This window comes from Felis catus, chromosome C1 (genome assembly GCF_018350175.1).
Source record: "Felis catus isolate Fca126 chromosome C1, F.catus_Fca126_mat1.0, whole genome shotgun sequence".
NCBI classification, from domain to species: domain Eukaryota; kingdom Metazoa; phylum Chordata; class Mammalia; order Carnivora; family Felidae; genus Felis; species Felis catus.
The window spans coordinates 23,862,589-23,879,729 of record NC_058375.1 but is presented as its reverse complement, the minus strand read 5'-3'; the positions used below and the strand labels follow the sequence as shown (position 1 = coordinate 23,879,729).

At 53.3% G+C, this 17,141-nt stretch overlaps 1 protein-coding gene across 3 annotated transcripts; it reads left to right on the top strand.

Annotated features, from left to right (window-relative positions):
- Nucleotides 1–478: 478 nt before the first annotated feature.
- PEF1 (penta-EF-hand domain containing 1) lies at nt 479–16,647 on the top strand. Of its 3 annotated transcripts, none has more exons than XM_019836562.2 (6): nt 479–632; nt 9,792–10,092; nt 13,192–13,347; nt 13,835–13,978; nt 14,378–14,441; nt 15,646–16,647. In XM_019836562.2, exons 1-6 carry the CDS (start codon nt 609–611, stop codon nt 15,971–15,973), a joined length of 1,017 nt encoding a protein of 338 aa, XP_019692121.1. In that variant the 5' UTR covers nt 479–608; the 3' UTR covers nt 15,974–16,647. The 3 variants fall into 3 exon arrangements, with proteins under 3 accessions (XP_019692121.1, XP_006934585.1, XP_003989849.1); XM_006934523.4 differs by having other exon boundaries at nt 14,314–14,441; nt 15,646–15,809; XM_003989800.4 differs by lacking the exon at nt 14,378–14,441 and having other exon boundaries at nt 480–632.
- Nucleotides 16,648–17,141: the final 494 nt, after the last annotated feature.

Sequence of the window (17,141 nt, the reverse complement as noted above, 5' to 3'; positions counted from 1 at the left end):
AAGAAGAGACCCTACGTGATCTAATTTTCCTCCTCTGACGGCGGGGGATTTTCCTCTCCAAAGACCACAAATCTCACTCCAAACCTACTAATTGGCACATGGTGTCCTGACATCAGAGCGAAGAACTTCGCTGTTGCCTCCATCCTTTCCAGGAGGCCTGGGGCTGTTTCCCGTTGTCACGGCAACCGCCTGGGCCCTCCTCCGGCGGGCGGAAACTTAAGAGTGACTGACAACTGAAACTACACCACTATCACGCGTCCCATTTGCCAGGTTAAAACATGGCCACCACTGCAACAACCGACCCAAGCTTCTCACCAAATACCCGGGTCTGAGCAGTCCTGGGGCCTAGGCTAGGTCAGGAAAGGGAGCAACAGCACCGCGAACACAGCGAACAAGATTTCCGGAAACCTCCACCCAGCCCTTAGCTCCTCGGGCCTCTCCGCGAGGCACCCGACCATCGCCCTGTAGCGTCACTCCCGACGGCCCGTGCGCCCAGGATAGACAGCGACGGACACCCAATTAGAAGCGTGCCCGCCCCCCAGGCCCAGGCGGGGCAGGTTTAGGACCGGGAAGCTCCGCCCACCGCCGGCGTGTGACGTCGAGTCGCCATGGCCAGCTACCCGTACGGGCAGGTGAGTGTGGGGGGCGGGCGATTCCAGGAGGGGCCTCGCCGAATCCAGGCCCCGGCCCTGCCTTGCTTTCTCCCGGATTTCTCCGCGCCCTTCCCACGCTGAAGCTGGCTTCAGTGAGGTCTCGCGCGGGAGAGAAGGCAAAAGGGCTGGTCGGTCGCGCCCGTCTCACGTCACGCAGTGCTACAGGTCTGGGAGGTCGCGTCGCGCCCCCTCTGACGTCGCGCCGGCGAGGATTTGGGGACCTTGGACCCCACGTAACCAGGCTGGGCTCCGCTTGGGCCCCACACCTTCTCAGGAGTCCCGCGGGGGCTCCCTGCGGCCTCAGCAACGCCAACAGAACATTGAGAGCACCGGTTTCGTCGGCATCGTTGGGGGCGTCGGAGAAAAACCACACCCTGACATACTGCATGCGAACAATCAGGAGAATCTGTGGTTTTCGCGGGTTCCACGAGTGACCTTGCTTACTTAGTCTCACACTTCCGTTTCACGCGTAGGAAAAGTGAATCCCAGAGAAGGCAGAACTCATCTGAAGTCTCTAGGCAGGCAGCAGAACCCGGAAGCCTCAGCAACATGCCCTTGCCCACCTCCAGCCCATTTTGATCCAGCCAAGAACATCACAGCAAGGGGATTCTGTCGCCAGAATCCTTTGTTGGACGACAGATTGGTAGAGTGGTTAAAGTTCAGCTTGGAGTCAGAGGAAAGCTCACACCTTGGCTCTATCACTTAAATAGTTTTGAGCAGCCAGGCAAGGGTGTATTGCCTTTGTGAGCCTGTTTCCCCCTTAGTAAAATAGGGCCCAGTAATAGGGTCTACTTCATAGAGCTGCTAGGAAGAGTAATGAAGTCATGCTTGTAAAGCATTTGGTACTTCTAAAAGTGTAACTATTTTGATTTTTTTCTACACTCCTAGAAAGCCAGTGGTGGGGCGGGGTTCCTCAAATACCTTCATTTTAAGAAACCGAAGCCCAGGGAGGGCTCTCGAGTTGCCCAAGGTCACACTAATTTAGGAGATAAAACCCATGCAGGGAAAATTGGAAAACAAATATATGGGATATTAGCACCCCGCTGAGTATAGTCACGTGCCAAAAGGGTGGCGAGGAAGTGCGGCACTCTGTGGCTTTTGTACACAGTATTTGGACCTTTATTATCTCAGTGATGAAGGTCCTGTAGGCCGAATCTCTAGCAGAGATTATTATCTCCAATTTATAGCTGAGGAAGGAGCCCAAAGAAGTTAAGTGGCTTGCTCAAGGTCACATGTAGCAAGTGAGGGCTAGAGCTTAGAACTCCTTTCATTGCGTATCTAGCAGAGGTAGGAAAAAAAAAAAAAAAAAAGGCTGGCATGGGCCGAGGTCAGGAGGAAGCATAACCTAGCAGGGTTTCTGAAGTTCCATTCCATTTGTTGGATCTTATGAAATGTTAATAGGTATTGCTAATAGAGGAAGATTCTGTGGCTTAGGTAGGTTTAGGAAATAGTCTGTTAAATACTAGTGAATAAGTTTACAACATGGGGCATCTCTGAATTCTTAATTTTTTAATATGCTTTGTAAATCTGCCAGAGAGGACTGGGATATGCAGTATTTTTTTTTTTTTTTTATGTATTTATTTTTGAGACAGAGACAGAGCATGAGTGGAGGAAGGGTAGAGAGAGAGGGAGACCCAGGCTCTGAGCTGTTAGCACAGAGCCTGATGCAGGGCTCGAACTCACAAGCTGTGAGATCATGACCTGAGCTGCAGTCAGATGCTCGACACAACTGAGCCACCCAGGCGCCCCTGAATATGCAGTATTTCTTAAACTTACTGAACCATGGAGCTCCCTGCCACCCACCCACCCCCACCTCAACTGGCCGCTTTTTTAATGTCTGGTCATTTTTTTTTTTTTTTGGTAACACTAGTATTCTGGAGAAACACGGTTTGAGAAAACATTGCCATCACGCCTTGTTTCTCGGTGGATGGTTTGTGTCACGATCACCTAGGGGCTTGTTTAAAAAGCACCCCTTTGGGTTCCACCTCAGACCTATTCTGTGCCCAGGAAGGAACCAAGAATCTACATCTTAATAAGCATCTGGAGTTCATTTGTATGCATCCTAGAGGCAATGACATAGAAATTAAGAGCCTGAACTTCCAGGTTAGATACAACTGGGCTAGAATCCTAATTCTAGCACTTAATAGTTATGTGCCTTTGGACAAACCATCTACGGGCTCTGAGCCTCAGTTTCCTCACCTTTAGAAAGGGAGGAATGATAACAGGGAGGATTCTGGGGCGCCTGGGTGGCGCAGTCGGTTAAGCGTCTGACTTCAGCCAGGTCACGATCTCGCGGTCCGTGGGTTCGAGCCCCGCGTCGGGCTCTGGGCTGATGGCTCAGAGCCTGGAGCCTGTTTCCGATTCTGTGTCTCCCTCTCTCTCTGCCCCGCCCCCGTTCATGCTCTGTCTCTCTCTGTCCCAAAAAAAAAAAAAAAAAGTTGGAAAAAAAAAAAGGGAGGATTCTGCCTTCATAGGGCTGAAATCAAGACAAAATATGATGAAGCCTGCAGGGAGCTTGGCACATTGCTGATACCAAGGGTGTGCAGGGCCTGGTGATGGCTCTTGCTCCCGCAGTTGCTGTTACCATGCTGCTTGGGCTTATGCTCAGAGTGAAATACTGAAGAGGAGCCCGAAGAGAAATGTGTCTAGAATAGAAGAAGAAATGCTTTTATCCCCCCATTATACCCTTCTCTGCCTGTCCTTCCTGGTCCAGGGTATTCCAAGAAAGTGCCTGGTTGTTTTAGAGCATCCAAAGGCTTCATTAACACCAGGCCCGCTTCACCCAGTAAGTACATGGCCCTGGAGGATTCCATCCTATTGTTGGGAGTCAAAACTCCTCTCATTTGCCACTGCCTCCAGCCGTGGGGTCCTCAAGCATGGCCTGGGTGTTGGGAGTCATAAACTCATAAAACTCAAGGACCCTTTCTTTGGTCCTGGGTGGGAGGGGGGCAGCTTTGATGGGTTTTGGTGAGTAAGAGCTTGGTCTCTGAGGCTGAGAGATTTGGCTGCACATCCCTGCTCTGCCATTTCCTTGCAGAAGTTTCTTGCAAAAGTCCAAAGCTCAGTTTTCCCTTCTTTAAAATGGGGTCATAAGAGAACCTACCTCAAGAGTTACTGTAGAGATTAAAGGAGATAATCCACGCAAAGTGCTTGGCGTCGTGTTTGGCATGTAGTAAATACTCCAAGGAAAGAGTGATACAGATGGATAAATTGTAGAATCGGCGTGATAAGTATTAAATGGGAGGAAGTGTAAGGCACTAGGACAGCACAGGAGGGACATCTAACTAAGTCCGGGGGTGAGGAAATCTTAGAGGGGGCGACATTTAAGCCAAAAGCTGAATCACCGATCGGCCTTAGCTGAGCGAAGAAAACGAAGGGACTAGCGTGCACAAAGGTCGGGAAAAGAGGGCCCGATATCTTGGAGGAATTTCAGGAGATCCATATGTAGTGAGGGGGGGGAACGGCTAAGAAATGAGACCAGAAAGGTAAGCAAGGACCAGATCCTAAAGGACTTTGTATGCCTTTCGAGGGAGTGCGGACTTCATCCTGACTAATGAGGGGAGCTGTTGAAGAGTCTTCTCTCCTTTGTGCTTTGGAGCTGGCACCATGGGGCACTGTGAGAATGGACTGAAGCAGGAGAGACGAGGCAGGGAGACCGGTTTCAAAGTGGTTGAAGTAAACTTGATTACGGAGAACAGCGACCTGGTGGAAATGGATTTGAGAAGCGTTCGGGAGGTAGAATTGAGAAAACTCAGTGCCTAATTGGGGTGATGGAGGGGAGGAAAGAGGAGGTGCCCAGGAGGGCACTGGGGTTTCAGGTTTCAGGTTTGGGTGACTGGGTGGGAGGTACTGTTCGCTGAGATGGGGACACAGAGGGAGGGATACATTTGGAGAGAAGATCCAGGAGGTTGCTGGAAATGTGGGTCTGCAGCTCAGGAGAGATGGAACTGGACAGACGATTTTGGAGTGTCAGCACCGAGGCGGTAATTGAAGTCTTGGGACAGTTCTTGGCCCACTGTCTATTGGCTGCAGGTTTCTGGCCTTTTAAATATTTTAGGAGGCTCTGCTGGTGAATGCCCAGACCACTCCTATCTTCTTGATTGTTTAACCCCTTAGAATGGGCTGTCGCCTCCTCCAGCAGACAACTTGAGGCACAGCCCCAGAGCACAGGCCTCCGTTTGCAAGGCAGCCTGCCTACTCCCTTCCCCCTCAGGACTCAGCATGCACCCGCCTTTGATATCTCTGAACTCCACGAGGGTCTTGGGGGTAGAAGAATGAATGAATGAATGCTCAGAGCCGAAGGAAAACACAGAGCTTCTTGAGTAGGTCCTGTAGGGGGAGCTGAGCTCCCCACTACTTGCGTGAATGCAAACAGAGGTTCAAGATGGTGCAGCAGAGATTCCATCACCTACTGAGAGGTTGGACTGGAGGGCCTTTGGGGTCTCTTACAGTCCTGTGCTTCTCAAATCAGGTCTGGGTGCTGGGCTGGAAAAAGAGTAAGATTCTTCTGAGTCCTGATTTCCGGGCTTGAAGCGTCTGAAAGATCACCCAGTCCGCCTTCCCGCTTCAGCCCTGTCCACTGTAGAAACCCCTCGTATTTGACAGTTACGTGGAGGACAGTCCCCGTTCAGTCACAATTGAGTGAACACAGCAGAGGGTGGTAGAGTAGAGGCCCCGTTTTGAATCCCAGCTCCTCTGTTCTAGTTGTTTGTCCCAGGCACATTAGTAAACTCTGTACCTTAATTTTCTCATCTGTAAAATGGGGGCAATAGCCCTTCCTCGCAGGACTGAGGATCAGTGAGGGTCAGTTGAACTGGAAGCACCTAGCAGAACCTCAGTACAATGTGAATTGCCCCTTCCCTGCCCCAGTATATCAAATGTTTATTTGCGTTTAGTAAAGACCTAGGGATAGTTTTCTGTGATGCTTTGGGAACCGTGGTTGCAGGGCTTCTCCCGTCTTTTTCTTTCTTTCACAGTCTTGTGTTGATCAGCGTGAAATGCTCTCGGAAAAAGCCTCAAAAGGGTTGGCAGCATGGAGTAGCATAAAAGAACAGGGAGTCAGGGACTGCGGTTTTCATGTCTGGTTCAGACCTTCGCTAACAACTCCGTGACCCCGGAAACCATCTTCCCCAAACTTGCTCCGCAGCCTGGAGGCTCCAGTTCCTTCGTGGGTACACGCTGGAAACCTGAGTCATTCTAAACACTTCCCTTTCCTTCCCCCTCCATCTACTCCCTAATCGAATTAGTCGTCAAGTCATGTCTAGCCTATCTCCGAAATAGCTTCAGAACCCATCCTGCTCGCTCCGTGTCTAAGTCCGCTGTCTGGTTCAAGCCCTGCCTGCCTAGCACCTGGGCTGCTGCCTCCCCCGCTAGCTCATCCTCCACCCCGCTGCTGGTTAATTCTCTAAACGACGCTCTGATCACGTTCCTCCTCCATTGGAAACCCTTCTATGGCGCTCTGTTTCCTCAGGCATAAAGCCCAAACTCTATAGAGTGGTATTCATCTGTTCAAATATTTATGGAGGCTTGCAGGTGCCAGGCACTGTGCTGGACCCTGGGTACCATGATGAATGAGGCCCAGTGTCTGGCCTCGGGGAGCCCACTGTTGCATGGAGGAGGCAGAGACAGACAGAAAATACCTTAAGACACCAGTAACTCACCAGCTAACAGAAATGCAGCAGGAGGGGAGCTTGGTCAAGGAGCCTATAAAGAGCCAGCCTTTCTGAGTTCACCTTGCATTCTTGTCCCCGCCCCTGCTTTTCAGGCCATTCCCCCACCTCTCTGAGCTCAGTCATAGATGTGTGCCTTCATCAGTCTTCTCCCTCCTGTCTGGAATGTCCTTTCCTGCTTTCCTTTTAGGGAATGCACGCGCATCCTTCAAGGCCGCCTCCAGTATCACTCCTGCCTCCTCCAGGAAGCCTTCCTTGATCCACTTCATGCATTTCTTCATTTGATTGCTCATCTGTCATTCAACGAACAGAACAAATTACTCTGTTTATCTCTCCTTGATAGCAGTTAAGTAGACTTTTCTGATGGCACGGATCAAACTGTATCATAACCACTTTGGGCCACATAGGGATAGGCCCTATTTAGTTTTGCCCCGCCCCATACCTAGTACGGTGTGGTCACTCTATAAATACTTGCTGAATGAAGTCATTTCACAGGGGTGAAAAAATCTTCCTTTTTCTGTTGGAGGACTGTTGGCAGGATTCTTCCAGGAGCACTCGTGTGTCTCTCTCTCTCTCTCTCTCTCTCTCTCTCTCTCTCTCTCTCAAAGTGCTCTGTAAACTGCGCAGGTAAAGGCTCTAACACAGGGCAGGCCAGAAAGGGTTTAGCTGCTGCCAGACTGCACCAGACCCGGCAGGCCCCTGAAATGTGACGGCAGGAGGGTCAGAAGACCTGCCTGGCGACACCTGCTTTGGCGGCCTGGGGGCATTTCCCAGGGGGAAGGCCTGTGCCTCGGGTGCCCTAGGCCAGGTCCAGTTTATGGCTTTGCTCACAGGGCTTGTTGCGGAGCAGCTACTTCCTGCCTTGGTCTGGCCTGTTCTTTGGGTGCGCCCAGACTCTGCAGGGCCCCCACCCCTTTTCTCATCCTACTCTGGAATCCTGTGCCCTATTGTTTAAGGAAAGAGCACTGTGGCAAGAGGCATTGGGAGTCACTGGGCTCGGGTGTGGTGGGGAGTGGTCTGCCTCCACCTCTGCCTCCAGCTCCGGGTGATTTGTGTGATTCGAGCGGTTCCCTTCCCCTCTCCTTAGTTACCCCATCCGTAAACTGAAGGGGTTAGGTTAGATGACCGCCTCCTGGCACCCCTGCCATCACACTGCTCCAACTCCCTTCTTTTTGTCCCAGCTCAAATGCGGCTTTCTCCTGGAAACTCCCCTGATCTCACCCTCTTTCCTTTCTGGTCCCATGACGCATGGCTTATGCATCCATTCGCAGCACCCGTTTCCTTCTGCTGTTTTGTTAGATGTTGGAGACTGTTTCCATGCCTCTTCAGTTAACTGTTCAGTTAACTGCTCCTTCAGACTGTTCTGCTGCTTTATACACGCCCCCCAAGAATTTATCTGGTCCAGGGCTTTGCCGATGATAATTAATACAATAATAACAACAGCCAAGATTGATAGATCGTTTGCTTTTGCCAGGCACTATTGTGAGAACTCTTTTTCTTAACATTGGTGGTTTTCTTTTTTTTCTTTTTTTCTTTTTTTTAATGTTTAGTTTTGAGAGAGAGAGAGAGAGACAGAGTGAGAGCAGGGGAGGGACAGAGAGAGAGGGAGACGCAGAATCCGAAGGCTCTGAGCTGTCAGCATAGAGCCTGGTGCGGGGCTCGAACCCATGAACCGTGAGACCGAAGCCAAAGTTGGACGCTCAACCGACTGAGCCACCCATGCGCCCCACTTTAGTGGTTTTCAAACTGTCTTTCGAGTCACCATAAGGTTTCTACAGAGCTCCCTCAGGATCTGACAAGAGAGGGGGCCAGCATGGTCGGGGCTCTGAAACCCCCACCTCGCTTCTACCAAAGCAACTTTCTTTTATCTGTTAAAATTACATTTTATCAGAAGAGTCTTTAGCTAAGAGTTAAACTGACAAAATTCTGCTGCATGTATTTCTTGTAATCAGCAGAACCTTCCAGTGAGGGAGAGATTATTATATTTTACTTGTGAGGAAACAGGCACGGGGAGATTAAGCCAGTGGCCCACGGTGAGAACTCAGCTGGTGAGTGCAGAGTTTGGAATTGAGATTGGTCTGTGATTTCACCGTGAAGGAGCCTTGCTGCTAGCTCTGGCAGTTTCCAGGGTGGAAAAGCCTCCACGATGCCGAGTGGGGAAGGTGGAAGGCCCTCTTCCTGCCCTCCCTCGAGAAGCCTCCCTTCCTTGAGCAAGCCGACCTCCTTTAGATGAAGTGTGAATTTGGCCTTAGCCTTGAGGAAAGGTGCCCCAGAAGCTACCAAACAGAATAAAAAGAGGAAGTCCAGGCTCTCAGCAGCTAGTCCACTGGTGTGCGTTACAGGTTTATCTAGAACACGTCCAGATGGTACCCTCCTCAGAGCTGGGCCCAGCTGCTCCCTATGGCTTTGAGCCCAGCCTGTCTGCAGATGTGCTGGGGCTGCCCTCTGTCATTTAGGGAGTTGTAGCTGAACACTCGGAGTTTGCGGGTCCCTGGCTAGTGGTGTGGGGACGTGGACAAGAGAGGGAGCACCCCCTTGTATGTGTGCTGCCATACACGTGGCCTGGGCTCAACAGCCGGGAGACCCAGGTCCTGGTCCCAGCCCCTCCACGTGGTCTATGCGTGATTTTTCTGGACCTGGCTTTCCTCCTGCCTAGCACGGTGCTGTTATTAATAGTTAATGTGTTTTGAGTGCCAGGGCCTGGGTCGGGCACTTCACATGATCGGTGTCATTTCGTTCACATACCGACCTGGGATAGGCGCTATTTTTATTCCCACTTAGAGCAAAGGATATTGAGGCTTAGAGAGGGTAAGTCATGAGTCCAGCTCATAAATGGCAGAGCCTGAAGTCAGACTGGTCTTTTTTGCCTCTTACCGATCGCACTATGGTGCCTGAGGAGTAGGGTCTCCCCTGCCTGTCTCCCAGAGTCACGAGTGAGATGCTTTTGTGTCTCAGTCTCTTCTAGAATAAGGAAGCCATGCTGCCGATACAGTGTCTGTGATCGAAGAGGGTCGGGGTGTGTGGTGCAAATCACATTTGCGCCGTGAATTCGCCACATAGGGCTGGAGGTAGCACAGGATGAGGATTTGGGATTTTGATTCATTCACCTCCTCATTTGTTCAGTAAATATTTACCGAGCCTCCGTCCATTCGGCACCGGGGGCTGGGGATACGAGTGGCAAACCAGACACGATCCCAGCCGCCACGGAGCCCCTCGGCGTGATAGGAAGGGGAGCCAGAAGGGCAAGCCCTGACTTCACAGGTCGTTGACAGTACGATCTTGGCTAAGTTTTATCTTCTCTGGAAGCCTCAGGTTGCCCGTCTGAGCAGCGAGATCATAATTCCAGCCCTGCCTATGGGGTCAGCTGCAAGAGGGCGGTGGCGGTGGCAGTGCTTTGCAACTGTAAAGTGCCAGACTGTGGCTGGTTTCCGGCCTTATCATTCTGACGGATATTTTGCTCTTGTTACAGGGCTGCCCAGGAGCTGGAGGACAAGCGCCCGGAGCCCCTCCGGGTAGCTACTACCCTGGACCCCCCCACGGTGGAGGGCAGTATGGCGGTGGGGTACCCCCTGGTGGCAGTTACGGCGGGGGTCCTGCCCCCGGGGGGCCTTATGGACCACCGGCTGGTGGAGGGCCCTATGGACACCCCAATCCTGGGACTCCAGGAGGACTGTATGGTAGTGCGGCCCCAGGGGGTCCCTATGGCCAGCCACCTCCGAATTCCTACGGTGCCCAGCATCCCGGGCCTTACGGACAGGGACCTCCTCCAGGTGAGTAGGGATCTTGGACTCCAGGGGCCTCTGACCTTGTTCTGAGTTATCTGGGGCCCGTCCTTGCCCTTCCTGTGGGTGTGCGGGCAGTCTCGTCTCTGGCTCCCTAGCATCTTGCTTCTGGCTCCAGCTTGCGACAGCAGAACAAGGAACGTGTTAGTTAACTTGCTGTGGTAACAACAACTCCAAAATCACTTCGGCTTACAACAGCAGACGTGTATTTCTATCGCTCGCTCGCACTCACTTACTCTTGCTTACGTGTCAGCGGCTGAGGATTTGGCTGCCGAGGTTCTGAGCCACATGTCTGTGCTTTCCACGTCCAGGCTGAAGGAGCAGCCCCTGAGATACGTTGCGAATGTGGCAGGAAAGATGGGGAGGGCTGGCAGGAAAGCACAGTGCCCCTTAAAGTTCCTGCGCTGAAGTTCTTTACATCTTCTTCCACCCGCGTCCTGTCGGCCCCACCACAGCCCCTGGTCAAGCCTGACCTACCATCAGTAGGATGGGAATGGATAGTCCTCTTGCGGAGGGGCTCCACAAGCCACCAGGCAGTGGAGAGGGCGTACGGCACTCTTACAGGGGAGGGGCGGGGGAGTCGGCAAACAACTGGAGGCAGTGCACCCCGGGGAGGACCCATCTCTGGGGGAGGGAGATTGGCCCTTATGTGTAGAAAGGCAAGACAGTGAAGTTGTTGAAAACCCGGGCTTTTGATACCAGACCACGTACTGACCTGACCAGATCACTTCACCTGTTTGTGCCTCCTCGTCCACACGCGTAAAATGGGTGAATGCCACGACCTGATGAGATTATTAATGAGGATTCGATGAGAAGGTGCAGGTGAACGCTGGGCACGGCGGGAAGGCCTTAGTACCCACTGTGCTGTAAGAGGACTCGTTCGGGGCCATCTCAGCAAGGAGGTATTCCGCATGTAATGGGGTAGCACGTGTGACGAGGGCCTTACCACTGAGAGGTACTGAGACAGGCAGGAGAATGCCGCAGGGAGAATAAAGATCAAAGATAGTGAAGGTGAGGTACTGGTCAAGGTCGGCGGCGGGGGGAGGGGGGCTTGGAGATCCAGTGGAAGCAGAGAATCCTGGTGGGCGGCCTCAGGCTCAGTGCAGATTTCCAAGTGGCTGCAGACAGGGGGTCAGGGAGCGGGAGTGCCTGGGTCCCTGTGTCCTCACGGACTCAGCCTCTTCACAGAACGCCTACCCCCAGGAGACCAAACCAGCAGCCCGGCATCTAGAACCGCCCTGGCGCACCTGCACGGCCTCCAGGGAGCGGCCCCGCTGGGCGGCTGCAGCATCTTCGCGCTCGTTCCCAGGCGGGCGGCCCCGAGGGAGATGCTCACACCTTGGGGGTTCTAAGCACCGAGGCAGTGGCATTTATCTTGTCAGAGCTCAGAGCTTCTGGCTGTTTGCTTTCAGCCCAGCAGCTTCATGGCGGAGTCCCTCGTCCTTTTGAAATCTCATCTGTGAGCCCACATGAGGTCACTGCAGGGGAAGGAACCCCTCTCTGGGAGGCTTATCCCCATAGGACCTGAGGCCAGAGATCATCTCTAGGGCTGCAGAGAGAGGAGAAACGTGCCTCAGACCTTTCGCTGCTCGCCATCTGCGGCTTCCTCTCGTGTGGCCACCTTTGTCTCCTTTCCAGTGCAGCTAGTGACTCCCTGGAAGAGCGCTTCCTCAAGCCGGATCCAGGGGCGCCTGGGTGGCTCAGCCGGTTAAGCATCTGACTCTTGGTTTTGGCTCAGGTCATGACCTCACGGTTCATGCATCCAAGCTTCTGTGCTGATGGTGCAGAGCCTGCTTGGGATTCTGTCTCCCTCTGTCTCTGTCCCTCTCCCACTCGTGCACACTCTGTCTCTCAAAAAATAAAGTTTTTAAAAACTAATAAAACAAGAGAGAAGGAGTACAAAGGAGAGGGGAAGGAAGCCGGTCCAGAGATGGAAGAATAAGGAAGGCTTTATGGAAGGAACGGCATTTCATTTGGGTGTTGCAGGGAGACAGGAAATGGATGCAGAGAGACGAGGGAGAAAGGGTTACACGGCGGGGAGCAGCAAAGCCTCCACTGTGGGAATGAGCAGGGGTGGCTAAGAGTGAGTATATAATGCTCCATCTCGGCTGGAACAGAGCTGCGAGGGGGACAGAGTGCGAGAGGTAGGCAAGAATGGACCACATTGCGGGAGGGCCTGGCATGCTGTGTTAAGGATGCTGGACTTTATTTTGCAGGCGGTGGGGAGCCTTGAAAGAGGTTTGAGTTGAGGCGAGGGGTAATGGGTTAGAACTGAGTTAATTTTGGAGATTACTCTAAAGGGACAGGGTGGCGGAGAGTAGCTGTAAGGATGGGTTGGTTAGGCATTTTGGTTTGTTACAACAATCCACGTGAGAGGTGTCTGAACCAGTGCAGGTGCGTCGGAACGGGGAGGAGGCACCTGTGTGTGGATCTCACGGAACCGGGCGGCTCTCTCCGGGTGTGTGGGGGTGAGGAGGTGCCAGAGATGTCTCCAGGGAGGTTTGGGGACGGGTCCTCGCGTTGGAGGTGATGGGGAACAAGAGGTAGAGTTGTGTGGCCACGCACACTCTGGTGACTCCTGATAGAATATGTCAGCTGTCACCGTGCCAGGAAGATCAGACCTGGATCAGACCTGATTCCCACACCAGAGGGCCCCTTGCTGCTGTGACTCTCAAAATATTCATCCCTGGGCTGTGCCTGGTAGCTGCTCAGCAAATGTTTTTGGGTTGCCGGTCTTTGGGGAAGAGATAATCCTTCTTTGCAGAGAATTCTCAGTCAGCCGGAAAGTCCCTGTTCCTTAGAAACTTAAGATCAAAGAGAGAAATGACTGGAACACCGTAGGAACAGCCCAGCAGGTTCACAGAGTAGAAGCCGGCTGCAAATACTCGTTGAGTCTGCACCGAAGGTCCTCTTCCATGAGAACAAGGCTGTTGGCTTAAGGGGACACGGGGTCAGTGGACCCGTGAGGCTTTGTGGGTAAGGAAAACCCATCGCCAGCGAGGCACCGAGGCCGGCCCTCCCCAGTATTTCTTCACAATGGCCTTGAGACCTGTGACTAATTCCTCCGGCTTGCACCCCTTCCTGCAGGTGGTGTTCCTCCCAACGTGGATCCTGAGGCTTACTCCTGGTTCCAGTCCGTAGACTCTGATCACAGTGGCTACATCTCCATCAAGGAGCTGAAGCAGGCTCTGGTCAACTCCAACTGGTCCTCGTTCAACGACGAGACGTGCCTCATGATGATAAGTGAGTCCCAGCCCTTCCCCGTGGGCTCGAGCTGGGGCAGTGCCACCTGAGACCTGATGGTGGCTGGGCAGCCATTCTGAGGAGAAATCTTCCTGCCAGGGAGGATTTCAGGCAGGAAGTTGGGTTCAAGGTGAGATCCTCTAGACTGAGAGCTCCTTCCCTGAGATCTTTTCTCAAGTTCCGGACCCCGCTGAGTCACATGCCGTTTTCCGTTCTGCAGAGTGGGACCCCCTGCCCTGGTAGCAGATGGCACAGAGGTGGTCAGCTGCCAAGCGTACAGAGAATACGCAGTTCTGGAAGGGCTAGAGCTGAGGGTGGCCAAGGGTAGGGGCTGGTCAACACTTGATGAGAGTATGTCTCAGGTACAAGCATCTGGGCCTCGGGCCCGTGGCTCTGTGGAGTCTCCTACTCCGGCCTGGGTTGTACCCGCGGACCCTCGGCCCTCAGTCTTGAAGCTTTTCTTCCCTCCACCCCGTCTCCACCCAAGACATGTTTGACAAGACAAAGTCAGGCCGCATCGACATCTATGGTTTCTCGGCTCTGTGGAAGTTCATCCAGCAGTGGAAGAACCTCTTCCAGCAGTATGACCGGGACCGCTCGGGCTCCATCAGCTACACCGAGCTGCAGCAAGGTGAGGGCCACGGTGGGGACTCTGCACAGGCAGAGCTGGACTTTTCCATTTGCTCCCTATGCAGGGAAGGGGGTTTTCTCTAGCCTCTGACTCCCACATGTCCACCTACACTCTAAAACTCAGCACGGGTCCCTTCCCCATCCCTTCTGTGATCAGGCTGGGGCACTGAGCCAAGATCCAGGGCAAGAGGGCACCTGGTTCCGGGATCGGGGCTGGACTCCTGGTACCACTAGATGAGAGAGACCAGCCAGCAGGGAGCCTCGGGGATGGGAGCTCGGCGGCCCAGGGCACTTTGAGACCAGTGTGTGTGGCCTGTGTGGCTCTTTCCTCTCTAGTTTCTAGCATGCAGAATGGAAAGAGCCCTGTACAAGGACTCAGAAAGGTGGTTTTTGTTACCAGCTCTGCTAGAAGGCAGTTTCCTTCCCAACCCTGGGATCCAGACCACGCTAAAAGTTGCATTCGGGTAAGATGGCCTGAGGCCGTAGCTCCAGGTCTGGTTCCATTTCGGACTCTACAAGATGGGTGGTTAGTGGGGTGATAAGAATCTGACAGGGAGCTTTGCCACCTGGGAGGGGGAAAGGGCTTCCTGAGAACCTGGCCCCTTCCTTGCTTGACTGTGGATTTCAGTCAGACTGAGGAGCTCTGGGTGGGGGTGAGCTCACCATGTCTGTGCCCTGGTTGAAGGAAACAGAGATGACCTGTGCTGATCATGCCGGGTCCTGTCACGGATATTGGTGAGGGTGACGTTTACACCAAAATCGGTACTTACGGAGCGCTTGCTGTGTGCCAGGCACTGTATGAAGCGCTTCTGATATGTTACATCACTTGTTCTGCCCGTGCAATAGCTACTGTTTATTGTTCCCCGCTCTTAGGTGAGGGATCTCTTATTATTGCCCCTTTACAGGTGAGAAAACTGAGGCTTAGTTTAGGCAACTTCCCCAAGGGCCACGTAGCAAAAGGGGAGCTTTTAGCCTGGGCTGGTAGATGTGCAGAGAGGAACAAAGGAAGCCTCCCAGGTGGAGGGACAGAGAGAGGCACGCAGGCCGTGACCTTGGAACTGTCCAGCAGCCTCGCCTGGGGAGAGGAAGACGATTTGATTATTTTTAACAAATAACAAAGTGTTGTTATGTGTCAGGCACCGCGCCAAGTGCTTTATAGGATCACCTCCTTTAATCCTTACTAGAACCTACAAGGTAAGTATTATTCCCATTTTAGGGATGATAAGACAGGGGCTTAGCAAGGGTAAGCAACTTGCTGAAGGGCTGTCTCGACTACGGAGCAGGCCTTTGTCATGTCTACTCTGTCGTACCGCCTCTGATGTCCGCCCCGGGAAAGTTGGTCCCGGGGGCGCGGGCTTCCTTCTGTAATGCACATGAGTCACAGAAGAGCTAGCCCCGTGTCCTTCTGGGACCCCGTGGGCCCGACTGAACAGGCAGTAGTGGAGATTTGGAGAAAGGGATGGGAGCTTTCCAGCTAAGGGCACCATCCAGCTAGAGCCCCTTTTGTGCTCCCACCATCTTGGACAGACCCTAGGGACCTCTGTCCTCTCCGTTTTGGCGCTCGTCTCCTCCAAGTCCCCTGCACTGCCGTGCTCCACGGAGCTGGTGGATGGTGGTGCTCGTGGTAAGGTTTTGTGTCTGCTCTCTGTGCCCCTCCCTCCCCTGCAGCTCTGTCCCAAATGGGCTACAACCTGAGCCCCCAGTTCACCCAGCTCCTGGTCTCCCGCTATTGCCCGCGCTCTGCCAACCCCACCATGCAGCTAGACCGCTTCATCCAGGTGTGCACCCAGCTGCAGGTGCTGACCGAGGCTTTCCGGGAGAAGGACACAGCTGTACAGGGCACCATTCGGCTCAGCTTCGAGGACTTCGTCACCATGACAGCTTCTCGGATGCTATGACCCAGCCCATCTGTAGAGTGGAGTGTACCAGGGGCCTTTCCTGGCCCCTTAGAGCGGGAGAGGCACGCGGGCCTCTCCGCTTTTCCTGTCCCTCCTAGAAAAAGATTCTCCCTTGCCTGATGCAGCGCTGTTCCCGAAGAGGGCTGGGAGTCTTGTGTCAGTCACCAAATAGCGGGGACCTAGGCTGAGGCCACACAGGAGGTGGCCAAAGAGAGGACTGGACGTTGAATGCCCTTGGAGCCCTGAGTATTTCAATGGCCCAGCCTCGTGCCAGGAGCAGAAGATGCCAGTTAGTGTCCAGTCCGCTGGGCTCTAGCCTCTAGCTGTCACTTCTCCGCCCTGACACCAGGGGTAAGTGATCATCAGCCTCATGCCATTAGCACCTGAGTCCCTTCACCCATACCGTCTTGTCAGATGAACCCAGTTTCTCCAAAGTGGAAGCTGACCAAGCACGAGGGAGGTTTGTCCGCGGGACCAAGTGGCTTGGATTCCACCACCCCGTGTCCCCAAATCCACGTGTGTTGTCTTGTAGCTGCCTGGCTGCTGGCCCTGCTCGGGGGCTTGGACCGCCTGCTCTCCGGGCACCCTTGGCCAGGCTACCCCTCTGCAGCTCGGACCCCTCATTGCCTGCCATTCTCTGCTCGGCTTCAATCCCCAGGGGACAGTTGTCACCTCCCACTGCCAATGCTGTTTTTTTAAGTTTTGTGTTTTTTTCTTTCGGGGCCAAAAGTTCAGTGAAACTGTAAGCTCAATAAAAGGACAGAACTCTGGAGTTCCGCGTTTTCCGTCACACTTCTGGCTCCAGTTCACACCCCCGTGTGCGTGCCCATTCGGCCACTCGTCTCTTCCTCGTTCACCGCGTATGTAAGTACATAGCGTAGACCACACCATGCAGAAAGAAGTGTCTCGGGGGGACATGGCCCACGTGGGGCTGGTGCCATTTGCCAGGGTGAAGTTGAAATGTAGGGACTGGCCGGGTTCACTTCAAGAAGCCAGCTATGTTTGATAACGGTTTTAGGGCTGGCGTGGTAGGCTACGGGCAGCCGCCCTAAACTTTTCACAGCATGGCTTTTTCATTATCTCAAGCCTTAGTTTTATCTTGCAGACAAACTGCATTTATTAAGTCATAACTTTCCCCCCATTTTTATTAAGCACAGACATCTGTGCTTGCCAGCTAGATCCTTAGATCAGCATGATAACCAGTCTACACCAAATGTCTGTAGTGATCTGACAGAATTTCAATCAAAAGCTAAGACACCAGACATT